Below are 16,534 nucleotides of genomic sequence, written 5' to 3'. Positions count from 1 at the left end.
GGAAAGAAAATCTCTTCTTAAAAACTTCTCTTAAAACTAACTCTCCCCACCTACCACCAATCAACACAAAACACCACATTACAAGAAGCACAAGAATCAGAAACATGACACACAAATGCCATTGTCACAAGGGTTAGAAACAGAGGTTTGGTCTACATAAAACCTAAACCTAACAAGCAAGTGCACATAAAATAATTAAAGTCATGGGAGAGATGGTTATCTCTTGGCTAGGTCCTATACTGCCCATACAACTCTGTGAAGGTGTTTAAAAGGCAGCAACGGTGAGTATTTTAGTACAGCTGACTTGTACAAAAAAGTTCTTAAAATAGTGCGCTTTTTTGCCCTTTTTATGCTTAAAATATCAGATTTGTGAGAACACTTTCCAGTCTTATAGTGAAAACTTTATTACGTAAAACTAAACACTAGAAATACACTGGAAGACACGATCTACAGAAGTAACAGGACGGAGTAGATGGCAAGCAAGTCTTTTTGGACTTCTGTGACTGCCTGCTTTTCCTCTCCTTAAACATTATTTCTTTAGGGCTTAAGTGCAACTATGATTTTTTTTTTTTTTACCCCTGAAGCATAGATTAAGTTGTGGCATACATTCAGGACAGAAACAGTTTTGCATAATATCCATCCCTGTGAACACCTGAGAAGGCCAAAACACAGATTTTGCTCTCACTGGCATTCTTTATTACTTAAAATTTAAAAAAAAAAAAGTTTTGTACATTACAAGGACAAGAACTGTGCTCTAAGTATATAAATTCTGCTATCTTATACACGTACACCACCAGTGTGATTAAAAGAATTAAACCATATAGTGGAGCAGGGTTTAGCCTAATGTATTTTCATACAGTTATTTTATATTGCTATAAAACACATTAAGGTAAGGAAAGTAACAAATAGCTAAGTAAGTATAAGGATGTTAAATACACAGTAAGTAAGACTTTTAATGAATACATAAATTAAGCTTGAACAATGCTAATAAACAAATTTTAACCTGCCAGTGTCAACAGACACTGAAATTGTAGGAACATACATTCACGAAGTAAAATTTTCTACTTTTGGATGAATTTTGGTTCTGCTAACATTTGAATTAGGGGTTGTGAAACTATGTGAAACTTTGAGTCGCGAAACTCTGCATAGCCTGTTTGCTGATGAAAGAGGAATGTACGGAAACTGCAGGAACCACAGGAGCTCCCTCAAAGCTATCTCCAGATACTAAGGAGACATCAAGGAGACAAAGCTATCTACACATGCCAGATGTTAAGAAGACACCTAGCAAACACCTCCAGGACTGATTGTTAGGCTTGCAGAACAAACAAGAGGTTGCATCAGAAAAGGGGCCCTGGCTTGTGCTCAAGAAGGAGGATTCAACTAGAGGACATCGTGAGGAAGACTATGGACAACCACTAGAGACCCTCAAAAGACCACCGACTCATTTAGTTCTGCTTGACAGAGCATGTGCAAGGGGGAAGGAACCTATGTAAAAAATTTCTGGGAAATCATTAGAATAACACCGCCTTTTTGGGGAAAGATAATAAATGTATAATGAGAAAGGTCTATAAAGGCTGTAACCATGCAACCAAAAAGCTCACTTTTGCAAAATGATTTGTGTGTGTGCCCAGCACTTCAATAAAAGAATGCCTTGCTTTCTAATACCTACAAATTTGTGTTAGAGAGTTATTGATCCAGTATTTCAGTATCATCATCAGTGATTTTAAAATGTTATAAATGAAAGATTCTACATTGCTAGAAGACCAGCGATGAAAACAGAAGACTGGACAATACAGCAACAATTCAAAAACTTTCACTGTGGTATGATAAGCAGACTGTAATAGATCTGCAAAAAACGTCACGTTATTCTATTATCTTAAATTTGGAATTTGAGCATAGTGATACCCAGTAATTTTGTATGTATTCTGAGTGGTCCCACAAAGTTACAGAACCATTGCCTTGGAATGTACTAACCAAGAAGTGTATGAACAACAGCCACTGGCCAATATATGTAAACCAGTACACATGCAGACAAATTGCTACTAAATTAAGGACAAATGTGCCATACAAAGGCTTAAGCAAGATTGTAACAACTACATACAGCTAGACTGCTTAAGATAACTTTCAAGCTATTTATCATATTATCGAGATCTATGGAAAATACTGCCCTTCAGTGAGTCAGCAAAACCAAAATTTTAAGATCACACCCCCCCCCCACCCCCCACCATGCTTACTTACCCAGATACACGAATACCAAAATCCTATCTTTACAGACATGAGTGTCTCAATTTTTAGTTGCAACTTTTAAGAACCCCTCAGAAGGTCAGAAAATTGTCTAAGGTCAGATGCAGAGCTCTTTCATTCCTACTTCAGCAAAAATAAAATATTCTCAGTGAAAGGAAGTTTCTCCTGCAAATTGGAACAATGTCAATGGAAACCATGGACAACTACCACCCCTTACAGCAATGCTTAAAGCAAGTACACGTTAACCATGCTGCGCTAACACGCATCAGATGGCTCTTACAACTGAATGAATCTTTTCATATAATAAAAAAAAAAAACAACATCCCAAAAAACAACCACTCAGTAAGAACATTACAAACGAATCGGTATTCACTGCTTTTTGAAGTATTCTACCCTTCCTTACACCACCTCTACACGCATTTCTTTCAGTGTCATGCATTTCTTCTTTACGTAGGTGTGTTTATAGTATTTCATTATCCTCCCAGTAATCAAAGCTCTGCTTTTACTCCTCTGGCATTAGTAACTACAACAAAATTCTCTATTTATATCAAATAAAGATCTCTTTGCAATATTTGCTGAAGTTTTTTACCAGTACCTGATCCTGCACTCCTAAAACTCTACTGGTGGTGGGACCTCACAATCCTAAATTCTGCCAGGGGGGAAGGGGACATGCAGGGCCTGGCCAGCCAAGGAAAGGGGAGGTCTCCAAGATATTCACTTTCTGGCAGGAATACCTTTTCTTCAAACTACAGAAAAAGTGAATTAAGAAGCATCTTGACTTACTGCATGCTTTGGAGAATGCCTTACAGTATTTAACTTACTTTAGAAAGCTTTGTTCTCAGATGCAAGATTGACAGAATGCAAGACTGGAAAACACCGGCTGAGTAACTGACAACGGTGGAAGTCAGATGCACCATTCTGTATTTATCTCTCTTGTGCAATATGTTGGCATTTTAAAGGACAGGAGACTACTGACTTTACAAGACACCACCAAAAAAACTTCCTTTAATTATGAATAAAATAAAGTAAGAATTAAGATCATGCTGGACAATCCTATTACAGACAAATGATATGTCTGTAATAGTACAACGTTTTTAAATTCCTCCGGCTTTCTACAATCTACTATTTGCTTTTTGAGAAAAAAAACATCTGTTTACCTAAGGTGTATTTTGCAATACAGCATTGTCCACTGAGCTACAGCACCACAAGAGAAGAACACTCACATCGAGGAAGAACTGCATTCAAACTAAGATGACATATCTTTTATTAGGAGCAGTTCAGATACAGTTCCACACTGATGCTTATAGGGTCAGGCCACCCCACTTTCCAGAGTTACACTTATTTCCCTGTCACAGCACAGTATAGATGTAAACTGGGGGAAAATGGAGAAAGAAAAAAAAAATCATTGAGCTCACAAAAAGTCAAATGAAATTTCCTTGACCAAGTTTGGATAGAACTTCCCCTATGAGGTCTAACAGACAAAAAAGCACATTTATGAGGGAAAACAAGTCCACCTTATTACCAGCTGAGTTCTTTCAAGAACTGTGGTTTTGCAATCAACACACCCACTTAACGAAGAAGGATGTTACCTTGTGATGGAAAGAATAGAAAGGATCTCAAGCACTACTTTGTTTCTTACAAGACTACTGTGAAAACACTACTGCTGAGGAACTCAGCCAATACGTTTCTTCCCATCAAAATTGTCCTGGCCTTCAATCAATCATATTAAAGTGTACTCCTTAACATTCTTGACTTACTTCAAACAGGTTAAATATTTTTGAGCACAGCTTTTGAAATTCTACTAGCCACTACACAGATAAATGATTGAAAGCATTACTCCAAAGGGCAACATACATTTCAGCAATGCTGGTCTCTTAGTAACAAGGAACGGCAACTGTGAAGGCCTTTGTTAATATTAATGAACTTCACGGTGCAATATAGGGTTTTCAAAAGAGCTGAAAAGGAATAAATACTTAAATAATGCCTTAAAATACAAAGCATCAATGCCTCAACCAGCAGAAATACAAAAATAATGTGGTATTTCTAACAATGCTAAGGGCATTTCAACTCACACAGCAAATCTAGAGAACTCTTAGGGTGACAGAAATTACTGTGTATTTTCCTCCTTTCTGTGTTGTTCTTTAATCATTACAGCGCTAGGAAAGTTTGCCTTCTACATGGCTCCCAACACCAGTCTTCCAAACTCCTTATATGCCTGATTCCAAACTACTTGTAAGCATGACTCATGGTACTGGTGAATGTTCCTCAATGTAAAAAGCTGGAAAGCACAGAAAAGGCTAGAAATTGTTTATATATACATAAGTAACAGTCATCCACTCTTATCATTGGTTTAAAAAACAAAACCCCTCATCTGAACAGAGAAACGTCAAAAATATCTGTTAATCTAAATTGAGAGCAAAGCACTGGCTACCTCATTAAAGCATTTAAAAAAAACATAGCATTTTAATAAACTCTGAATATGGTCTCACAGAAGCAAGTGCACAGGTAACAAACATGAATGCAATTGCAAGGACTCTCATATCTTTAACTTTCCTTCCTGAATCATAGGTTAAAAGAAGCTAATAGTGGACTAATTTTCTAAAAAAATACATAAATTTCAAAAGGGATTGAACTCTACTGAGAAGCTGATACACAACTTAGGCACAATTGCTGAGTAAGAATACAAGGAACATACACAGAGCACAGACCTACAAAGCCATATTTTAAACAGTATCAATCACATGGCAACTCTCAATGATGCTTGCTTTAACATGAGAACTACGAGGTGCTTGATGTGGTTTTCAATGATATTATTTAGGTGCTCGAATACAATGGTTTCATTTAATCTTCAACATCCAAAAAGCAATGGATGAAATTGTTTTTCTTTCAATGATGTTTCTACTAAGTCCTTTCCTGACAAAGGTAAAATTCCATGTCCAAACAATACTCAAAATTGTTCACTCATCTGTGTAGTCCTTATAGCAAGTATCAGATGAGATAGAATTTTAAAACACAGGAAGCCTAAACAAGGCTGGTATCGTGTTGAAAGAATTATTGACAATAACAAAACTACAGTCTGCTTCTTAACGATACGTATATAAGACACTAAAATTGAAATTTTCTCACCTTCTTAACATTGATTTCCAAAACTTGGGAACTTGTGATGTCGACTGTATAACACTACGGGCACACCATTAGTATCAGAACTGGAAATTGTACTCTACTACTGTTCACATCCTTGTACTTCAAGCATCTGCATCGCTTTAACTATTACCATCACATTCTCCCTCAAAATTTGAAACTGTTGTACACTCCACAAACTGTGAATCACCGCTGTTTTTACATATCCATTTCAATTTTGCTACTGTTACTTGGCATTCAGAATCCTTAAAATCTCAAGAAGTCAAGAAATACCTACAAGCCCCAGATGAAACTTTTGACAGAACCAAGGACTATAAAAAACACCACAAAAGGAATTTGTTTATATGGTTTTACATTTTAGGCACTAAACCTCATCTTTCTCAACATTTATTTCAGGAGCCACACTGTAATTTTTATACAAAGACTGAGACAAAAAAAAAAAAGCTGGTGTTAAAAAAAAAAGTCATTGTTACTAGAAATCATAAAAATCAAGTAGAAAATTAAAGAAAGACTTTTCCAATTAAAACAATTCTGTGACTTTGTGCATTTATGTCCACAATTAAAAAATTCTTCTGGGTCTCATTTAAGGATAAATAGTGTACTCCAAAAAAGACTAAAGATTTTTGCTTCGATATAAGCAGCTTCTGGTTTGGAGAAAATTTTTTTTTCTTTTTCTTTTTCTTTTTTTTAATAAAAAGTTAATGAACATCCTTTCTTGAAAATTAAAAATAAAGAACCCTTCAGGTCTGATAATATCAAAAGAGCAAGACTTAATTGTTTAGCTTTGAACAGTTTCACATGCTGGTATTAATGCCCCTCATAAAGACAAAACACTGAATTGTGATATCATTTAGTCATGTGAGAGAAGGCTGTTAATTTATATTCTTCCAAAGTTGCTAATGTTGTCATCAGGATGAATTTAAACCTCTTTCCAGAGTCAGTTTTCTTTTCCAAAGCACCTTCTTATTTTCAACAAAGGGTAATTAAGAAGAAAGCAAGTAAAGTATCTGTTTATTTGACTGGAATGCTTCATTTATTCAGGAACTAGTGCTGTATTAACCAATTAAACTAACAGTATGTGATATGTTCCATAACGGTTTCACACAGGTGCTTTGTCTATTTGACCTGGGAATATGCCAAAATAATTTATTTCTAGTGTAATCTCCCTGGCAAATCATAAAGACTCCCAGTCCTAACTCACCATGCATCGCGGAGACCTGACAGGGTACGCAATCAAGTTTATTGTGGAGACTACTTAACAGACTATTGATTGCTTCAAAGAAAATAAATAGATTAATTGGAATGAAAAGAACCTCTCTAATTTAACGCATAGATTAAGATGCCTTTACCTTTTCTTAGTAAGAATAATTGATCATTCTTAAACAATTATTTTATAGATAGTAGAGCAATGTATTCTTAAACGTGATGATAATTTAATTATCAGGTTGAGACATTGTCATAACTTTTTTTTAAATATCACAGAAGTGAGTAACATCTCAGTTCAGGGACAGGGTAGGATACTAGTCAATCTTGACTACAGCATATCTTGAAAATTCAAGAAAGTTTTGACTCTATGGAATTGCCATTCCAGCCATAGGTCATTCATGGGAAAACAGTCTTTGTCTGGTTGACAGGATGAACACTTCTGTGAAGTTTCTCTAGGACAGTGTATACCTTTACAGAGTGGATGTCACAGTAACCATAGTGTACTGTGTCAGGTAGAGAAATGGATATACTCATAAATATAACTGATAGGACAGTAATAATAGTAAACTATATTCCAGCCTGGTTTTAGGAATACAAAGTGTCCTTGAGAAAATATACACATTCTTAAAGATCAGTTGCAGCTGGGCAAAGGATATGGCCATTAAAAAAAAAAACCTAAAAGGAAACAATCCGTGAATACTGGGAACTACTACCAGTCTTTGAACCTATCAGCTATCAGACAGAAACTTTTTTTTTTTTTTTTTAAATAAAAGTTGAGAACAAAATTTTAAAACCTACTTAAGAAAAGGACTACCTGGACTCTAAGGAAGACAGACACTTACAGTTTAGTATCTTTATTACATTATTCATCTGCTTACTACAGACAGACCAAATATATAACCTATATATCTGTAAAGCAAAAGCAGCAAGGAGAAGTAAACGAGTCACATAAATCCTCAGTTTGGGACTGCACATTTATAGCCGTATGTAAATGAACTCCTACTACATTCTGGGAACCATCACAGAGAACCACTTCAAATGGCACAGGCTAATGAACGAAAGACACAGAAGTCTTTTGGAGTTGACTTTGTAGTGGGGTACTGAAAAATAAAACACACTGTTATTTGTTCCAGATTAGTTTTAGTTAAGAACTTTTCTGGTTGATTTTAGCGTAATTAAAATAAACAATTGAGACATAATTCTAGGTATGCAGACATCCTGGTTTCTATTTTTCTTCTCAAGGAAGCTGCAAATGAACCAATGCACGCTGTAGTAGGGCACTCAATCTACCGGTTGTACAGTATCAGGGCAGAAGAGTTTTCCAATTTGGAGAATACACACTTCCTCACTCCACTGCAAGAACCAAGTTTGTTGTGAAGTAGTGGATTACCATGAATTTAAGCTGAAAAACTTCCTATTTGCTGTATATAAGAATCAGTAGTACTCAGGTCTACAAAAAAGAAGTATATGATCTGTTCTCCAAACTGAAGACAGAACGGCAAGGAAAAGTTATTCACTATTTCTTCTTCTGTTGATGACATACGCATTATTCAGTTGAAATACAAGTTTCATTCATAAAAATGAGATTCTTGCATGGAGAAATCTTCCATATAACTTTGTGATTCAAGCCAAGATGCTTCACTAGTCAAGACTATCTAAGACTATGACATTTTGAAATTCACCTTTTCAATCTCAAGTTCCCTTAGGAGACACTATTCCTCCAGATATAAAAATACAATATGGATTGAGCTTGAATGCTGGGAACACAATGTATATCCAAGAAGCTAGTTATCAGATCTTAATTTGAAAGTGGCACAATATTTGCTACATCAATCCTTAATTTGACCCTTGCTTCCAAGGCAGCTTTGCAAACTGAAAATTTCTTTCACATTTGAAATCGGCAATTTTAAATCAATTTCATTCCTTCAATAAACAAGCACTATGTAAAATGCATTCACATGATATAAATTTTGCTTAGCAAAAAACCCCCTCTTTTTCTTCAATGCATCTGTGCAACCTTATTATTTGACCTGTAGTAATAATTACCCGTGTTGACAAACACTAAAATCACATTGCAATATATAATTAAGTAATTTTTACCACATGTGTTGATCGTGGAACTCAGTGATGCAGCTCCAGCGGGAAGGCCACCTTTCGATATTGCTGAAGCTACAGATGGTGTAGAAGACACTGGAGTCGAAGCAGCAGCAGTAGAGGAGACTGACGACGACGTTAACCGCTCTCCAGACTCCATATCTGTAAGAGGGAAGATAAACATCTGTCCTCTATGGCAGCAAATGAGATCACAAGGGAACTACAGAAGTGTCTGTGCTGACCATGTTCCAGGATCCGCACTCAATTCTTGAGTGGCTCCTACAAGACCTTCACAGCAGAGGTACGTCACATGAACAGCACTCAGTCATCAGGGGGACCCAGCACAACGGCAACAGTAAGGGAACTGGGTAGTGCTGTTGAGAGCGACATCACATTTCGATCTGGATGCCAACAGCCTCGCCTGGGACCACCACCCACACCCTCTGCTCAGGAGCTCCATCTGGCCTCAGGCAGGCACCTTCAGCCCTTGCCTGAGTCAGGTCACAGCTCTGCAGCTTGGTCCGCACCCATGCCTGCTGGCTAGATCCCATGTCTCATGTTATAGCCTCCCTTTGGGCCAGCATCAGCCCCTACCTTCTGCTGCTGATGATCAGACGGACGGACCCTGGGCCCAACAGACTCCTTTCTTTCACCTGGACCCTGTGACCAGCACAGGGTTCAGATCCTGTGGGACTGTGCCAGGGTCCGGAAAAGCACTGCCTGTGTCATCCTGGACCGCCAGCTTGTCCCTCCTGGCAGAGCAGCCCTGTTCCTGCTGCTCCCTGACAGATCCCAGCTTTAAGGAACCTGTAATGCATGCCAAAAGGTCCATATCTAGTCGCTCAATTTAGGGGAAGACCCAGCAATTATTGGTAGATAGTATAAATAGAAGAACTCCTGTAAGTTGCTGGCTTTTTTCTTTTTCCTGGTGAGCTTTTCATATAAATTAAGTCATTCTTATTTGTGCCACGAATTGCCTAAACGAAAACTTTCGTGTCACTGAACAAGCACGTATATTTTAAGAAAATCACACCGTAAAATTATCATTAAAAATACCACTTGTTCAGAAGTTGTTTCTCAAATCCTTAAAAACTGTGGCCAAGCAAATGATGTCTAAGCACAGCAGTAGCAGAGTCAAAAGACTGATCTGACTCAATCTGCCAGAACTGCAGCTGATGGTGCGTCAGGGTCAGAGTATAAATAAGGTGGGGAGAAATCTTTTCAGAGTCCATTTATTATTACAAAAGCAAGGAGACTAAGCGCAGTCAACTCCTAACAGGGAAACTCCTGAGAAACTGGTTCCGGTCCTAGAGTCTCGTTCAGCTGCAGAGGCAGTACCCTTTTTCGGGCAACGTGACGAGGCCCAGTACTACATGTAAGTCAAACAGCTGCTGTAAAACATCACTCCCAGTCTCTGTAAAAAAGAATGCCAAGTACACAAGAGAGACGCTTTTCCAAATTCTATTTTAATCAATTTGAAAACTGATGTGTAAAACAGAAATTCTGATTCAATGTTAAACAGACTTCCCAAACACTCATTTGGAAAGCCAGCCTATAAAAGCTGTTATCTAGTTCTCCAGAAAGATGCAGCATCCTTGTATCCTCTCAGTCAGTAAAAATTAATCTTAAAAAGCCAAAGAAAATACAAAAGCGAAAGTCATGAAGAAACACACAACATATCTGGAACATACACTATGCCAACTAAACCATTAATTCCTTTTAACTAATAATTTTTATACATGGCAATTTCTATGTAGCGGATAAAGTCTCTAGACTTCCTAGCTAGCAGAAGAAAAGATACCAGTTCCCCAAAGTGAAAATTCTGCTAACAAGGGAACTGTAGAATATCATACAGAACTGCCTACCCTTCACACAAACTGCAACCAACCACTCTGCAGAAAAAAGCATTGAAAGACTTCATAGCTTTTATTCTTTACAGTCCAATTTATCACACATGATTTTCATGCATGCAGAAGAAAACTATTTTTTTCTGCAAATACAGAAAAATCAACTACTTACTTTTTTGTACCATATCAATGTATCTATTACTATATTGAATTGAGGGCTATCAACTTTTCTTTCAGAACAACAGTAGCAATCACAAAAACTGTTTTACTTCAGAGACTTCATCAAGGCAAAATATTATTAAACATTTTACATTTTTAATTCAAGACTCCTAAATCCATACTTTTCTCCAATTAAACATTTTCTGTCCACAGTTAAAAATACTTCATTGAGTTTTAGTAATCTGTGAACATAATTCAGCTAAACTGCTACTCAGTGGAAGCAGGCCACCAAAAAATACTGTATGTACTGTAGAGTTCAAATGTTATATTATGTTCATTAAATTTTACAATTATTCCTAAGGATAACAATTGTTAGAAATCCCTTTCATAAGGGATTATGATTTAAGTCTGTATCTACAGATTTAAGTCTGTAGCATTGCAAACAGATGCATTATTTCATGCTACAAAAAATCTTTAATATATAGAGATCAGTAGACAGACATAAATGAATATAACAAAGTACATTTTAGACACTATGAATGATTGAACTTAGGTGAGGCCAACAGGCAGTCCTTGCACCTATGGCTTTGTTGCATTTTGGTATTCACTGTTGTACGCATGGCCACAGTGAATTTACTGTATAGACAGACGGCATAAGGGAAATTAGAAACACATCATAATGGTATTATTACAGTAAATCGCCTGCAAAAGGGAAGGTATTTCTAAGCTTTAATGCACTGCATTCAAAACTCAAGATTGAAAATCGGTATTTTACTTATGTTTCCTGACAAAAACATCCAGAACTCTCCAATTTCTAAAAAAAAAAATTGGTGTCGTGCTGTGTGTAATAATATAGCATTAAAGTCTTTACCATCTAATGTATTTTATAAATAAGCACAGTTAAGAACCACCTATAAGCAATCTGCATTTATGTCACAAATGGGAAGATATCCTGGTAAATCAATACTTTTTTTAATACAGAAATGTAAATTTAGCTACGCTTGCAAGCTTTTAACCAACGGAAGCCATCTGTTTGAACTGGTAATATAGCATCAAATAAGAACTGAGAGAAGAGTAATAAACTGCCCTTTTAAGGCTCCCCTCCTTCCTCCCCCTCTCCCCTCTCGTTCTGTTTCAGTTTGCAGAGGGTTGGGCAGTGTTTTTGGAGGGGTTTCAACCTTTAATTCAGCTCCTTGTTTAATGTCATTAATAGAAAACTGGAATATTGATATTTCTGAATGATTTTGAACTGAAGAAATTATATTCTTCTCCTAGAGACATACATACTCTTGCTTTCAAACTAAGTCAACCCTTAATTTTATGTTTAGTTAATTACTTTAACCACAGCAGATGGCTAACTCCAGAAGAGATAATCCCCGAAACAGTCATTAGTCAGGATCAGCAAGAATTACACTGTAAACCTAAACACATTCTGTGACTAAAAAAGTCCATACCAGTTACAGCAGATCTATATTCTTTCTAACCTCAAGTATAAATTAGACATTTGTTCCCTTTTAGTGTATTTTGCCAGTCAACACTTACAATGAACTTTATGACTGCTTTTTAAACTCTCATATTTGTAAAAGAGAAACAGAGTAAGTAAAACTATCAAAAAAAAAAAACCTGACACACTTTATTTTCCAGGTGCAGTGATTTGTGTCAGTTCCTCTCAATGCTTTGCCTGAAAGTCCAGTTATTTTCCCAGACTTTTCCATAGTGAATAATCATGAATGCAAGCGAACCCAATGAAAACAGAAAGCAATCTCTCATTAAAAAGGAACAAAGGGGAATTATGTGCTGCTTTACACAAGGAAAGTGTTGTCTTTTCTCCAAAAAAAAAAAAAAAAAGGTGTGGGGGGGTACTAATGTTTAATAAAAATAAGAACACTAAAAAATAGGTAAAGGTTTACCAACGGAAACAACAATCAAATTCTTTTCACATTTAACAAGATGAAATTTCTTTAAAACTAAATTACCTACCAATCCCATGCTCAAAATCTTTGCTAGGTATTAACAAATAACTCCCTTCACATGATACTATCATGGATAGAACAGTATCCTGTCAATTTAAGATGTGTGAATACTATAAAGTGGGTCTTGAAAAAAATCTAAACAGTAGACTTACCTCCAACTTCCAGTTTAAGCTCTACACTCCCATGTATTGCTTCATTATTTCAGTGATTACCTCTAGTTGAAAAAAGCTGAAAGCCCAAGAGTAAAAACACACTTCAGTCTTCTTCAATGACCAAGTGAAATTTCTAACAACTATTTGACAAGTGAACTGGAGAAGAGTCCTATACCATTTGGTGTTCTCTTGCCTTACAGCAAGGTATTTAATCGCATTGTATCATAACGCTGTCAGTCTGTAGCTTCTTTTTCAGTCAATATGAGTGCTCTGATGCTGAAGATCGTACGGCTGCTGAAGGGAAGCACGCCAGAGTCTCTGGGCAACCCAGCAAGCAAAGTGGCACCCCTGGGTTCTGCACAGCGATGCCACAGGGGCTGCAGAACCAAGAAGGAGTGGGTGTAAAAGCAGTGATGTGCCAAAAAACACACAAAACAAGCAAGTACTCTGGCCAAAACCCCACAGGAACGGGTGCGGTTCTTTACAGACAAGCTATGAACACCCCAGGCTCCCAGCAATGCTCCCTGCTCTAGTGACCAGGTCTGGTCACAGACCTTCCAACAGGCAGCCTACTACTGCTACAACGTTTTACATATCTGAGATCTTCAAACTCAAATACAAGTGTCAACATAATGAATGAGATTCACTTTGTATGTCTTGAATGCTGTACAAGCCTTAACGGCCACGTTAAGTGCAAAATATTCCAAGTTTTGCAGAACTTCACTGTAATTATGTCAATACTCTAAGCACTTTAGATAAAAACGCCACCACAATAAAACTTTTTTTACTAAATCAACCATTACAATAAAACTCTTCTTAGTAAATCAACAGGAAGATTGGCTTGTGTTTCACAGATATCATACCAACTGCAAAGACACTTCTATCCACAAATAACCTTAATATATTACAGTTACGCTATGTGAGGCACACAGCACATTGCTACATTATGCTCTAAAGCCTTTATAGCCCTCCCCTTTCCAATACCAGGCCAGATTCAATCACTGGTACAAAACCTCACTGTTTATTGCATCGGAATCCATAGCATATTCATAAAATCACAAATATATCACATCACAATTCCACAAATGTTTAACAGTCTTCACCCACATAAGGTGACTCACTAAAAGCCACGTAAAAGCACATCCAAGTCTTAAGCTTGGCATAACCAAGTTAGGTCTGGCCTGGCAAAAATAGAAACAGAGAAGAGAATCAATTGCCATTCTACTACCTGATTACATGCCATGGCTGTTTTAAATAGACTCAGGATAAAATATGACATTTTTAAAAATGCATCTGTTTTGACTCTATCTGATAGACAATATAAACTCACCATTGAGACATGCAAATTAAGTTGCGACTCAAAATCTTATTTTCTCCTATTTTACCAGTAATTGTGTTATTAGAAATAAACCTCACTTCAAATACTCCTGCATTCACACATTTCATGATCTGCATGATTACGGTAAAGGAAGAATACATACAAATCACAGAGGGCATTATAATTCGGTAGCTTTAGATTCCACGGAGGGAGTAGGGGCACACAGGTCAGCTTAAATTACAATCCTCCATGGTCCTTGCTTCTGGATAAATCTCAGAATATATTCCTCAAAGCTGCATAACACTGGGCAAGAAACACAATCTATCCAATTTGTACCACAAAAAGTGAATGGCCGTACCAGGTACCCATCAAGCAATGCAGCACCGCAGGGTGTCACTTACTGTTGAAGTGACCCAAGTCTATTTAAAACAAACATTTCAAACCCAGAGTCTAGTTTAAATAAATAAGAATGGCAAATCTATCCATATTATTTGTTATTCTGTATGAGGTTATCAATTTTATACATGTATGTTTAGCAATCACCACTTTTATTTCAAATAAGCACCCCTTCACCTTCTCGTGTTCTCACTTACATGACAGGAAAAGCTGACACCACCATGCTCAAAACACAAAACCAGATTAGTGCAGATAACTTCTTACAGAGATGTAAACACCTTCAATCAGCAATGCTTATCCTACAAAAGCAGTCTGCTAGTGCAATTAATCTGCATGAACCACTCCTTGCAGCACTGCAAATTTCAATCAGGTGACAAGAAAAGGACCCCATCACAGGACTGAATTTTGGCAACAGAAAAGCTGTACAATTCTCTCCGCTCAAGATGATGACCACTTGTGCTTTAGATAGCAGAATGACAATGGTACAATGCAATTCTGTGGAGATAACATCAAGGCTCACAGAGACATAGCTCATGGAGTGGAGATGACGTGACTACAAGTCTGTATTCCAACACTTCTAAGCAGATCCTACACAGCAAGTAAGTATTGGCACTACCTAAAACTGATGCAGAGCCTGGACTCTGCCATGACTGCAGAGACTGGAATAATAGTATCTGAAGAACATTCAAACGCAAGGATTCTCTGGTATCAGTTTGACAAGTGTCCAAAAGAGGCAATTCTGCCAGATTCTGACCCAAACTGAAACAAACGTTTCATCATTTCACAACTGACATTTCACAAACCTTTCCGTACTAAGAAAAAATTAAAAAAATTCATCACTGCAATATTTCATATTGACTTGGGATGAGTAGCAGCTTTTAACGATTATATTTTTGTGCATGACAGTTTAAACAGATTAAAAACATGTTTCCATTTTCTGTGTAAAAGCCAATCTTTCATTCCCCACATAACTATTTTTTTCATATCCTGATTATGAGACTTCGATACTTGGTTCATCTGCACTAGACTCTAGTGCTACTACATCTTATTCTACAGAAGCATTCTGTACTATTACTGAAGTTTGCGAGGGCACTGAGCAAACTGTATCTCTAACTACCTCTGTAATTTTTTAAATCATCAAGTATTACTCAGTATTTGCATACTTATGCTCAATACAATATTTTTTAAACATACTGCAAAAATTCCTTCTTAGGGTAGCTCTGAAATAGCTAACAGGAACCCACATTAGAAAGCCAACAATACTTTGAAAATCAGGAAGTGTTGAAGAAGCACGGAAAATAAATTACAAGTAATCAAATTTCACTAGTATGCTTTTTACAGAAATTACTATCTGGCTCTATCAAACAAAAACTCCATTTCTAAGGATAGCTGCAAAAAAAATCAGAACATTAACATGAAGAAGTATAAAAATTATTTGCAGTATTTCAGGTATTCAAAAGCCCATTTTTTACTTTTTTTGTTGTATGTACTCAAAAATAAGGTGTTAAACATTCTATTTCCCCTAATTTTGAACCACACAATAGATCTGTGCCCTATTTATCCAGTCATTTGATAATCAGGTAATTTTTAACACTGAGCTAAAAAGACAATGCATTACATCATTGCTGGCAACAGTGTCGATATACCCTTTTCATTGCAGCTTACAAACAAGAAAACTGAATTAAATCCATAAATATATGTGTAAGTAGGCTTCCTATAGCAATTCTCAAGAAAGTGATTCAGACTGGGGGGAGCGGGGGGCCTTTACAAAGCATTTCTTCACATGGTAGCATAATTTATGTTTAAGGACTCACAAGAATTGCATTTTGCTCTACAGTCTTACAAACCTAATTGTGCGCTAGGGCTCCTCGTACTACAAACATCAGGCCCCCAGTTTCCAAACATTATTAGGAGAAATAGCGCTATCCAGTAATACGTCACGTGGCCACTACCTAGTCTAGCGTTCTGTGAACAGAGTAAGCACCATTACCTACTTTTGTGGTT

At 36.8% G+C, this 16,534-nt stretch overlaps 1 protein-coding gene across 1 annotated transcript in view; it reads right to left on the bottom strand.

Moving 5' to 3' along the window:
• The window catches only part of BAZ2B (bromodomain adjacent to zinc finger domain 2B), an 85,620-nt gene extending 72,775 nt beyond the window's left edge, over window positions 1–12,845 (bottom strand). Inside the window, exons 1-2 of the mRNA XM_086466056.1 lie at window positions 12,817–12,845; window positions 8,692–8,847 (exon numbers count right to left, since the gene is read on the bottom strand). Coding sequence (XP_086322182.1) covers window positions 8,692–8,845 — 154 coding nt within the window. The 5' untranslated portion in view covers window positions 8,846–8,847; window positions 12,817–12,845. The remainder of the gene's footprint in view (window positions 1–8,691; window positions 8,848–12,816) is intronic.
• Window positions 12,846–16,534: the final 3,689 nt, after the last annotated feature.

This window comes from Leptosomus discolor, chromosome 5 (assembly GCF_034619465.1).
Source record: "Leptosomus discolor isolate bLepDis1 chromosome 5, bLepDis1.hap2, whole genome shotgun sequence".
NCBI classification, from domain to species: domain Eukaryota; kingdom Metazoa; phylum Chordata; class Aves; order Leptosomiformes; family Leptosomidae; genus Leptosomus; species Leptosomus discolor.
Note: the sequence above shows the minus strand (reverse complement) of the source record. Positions and strands in the feature narration are given on the sequence as shown.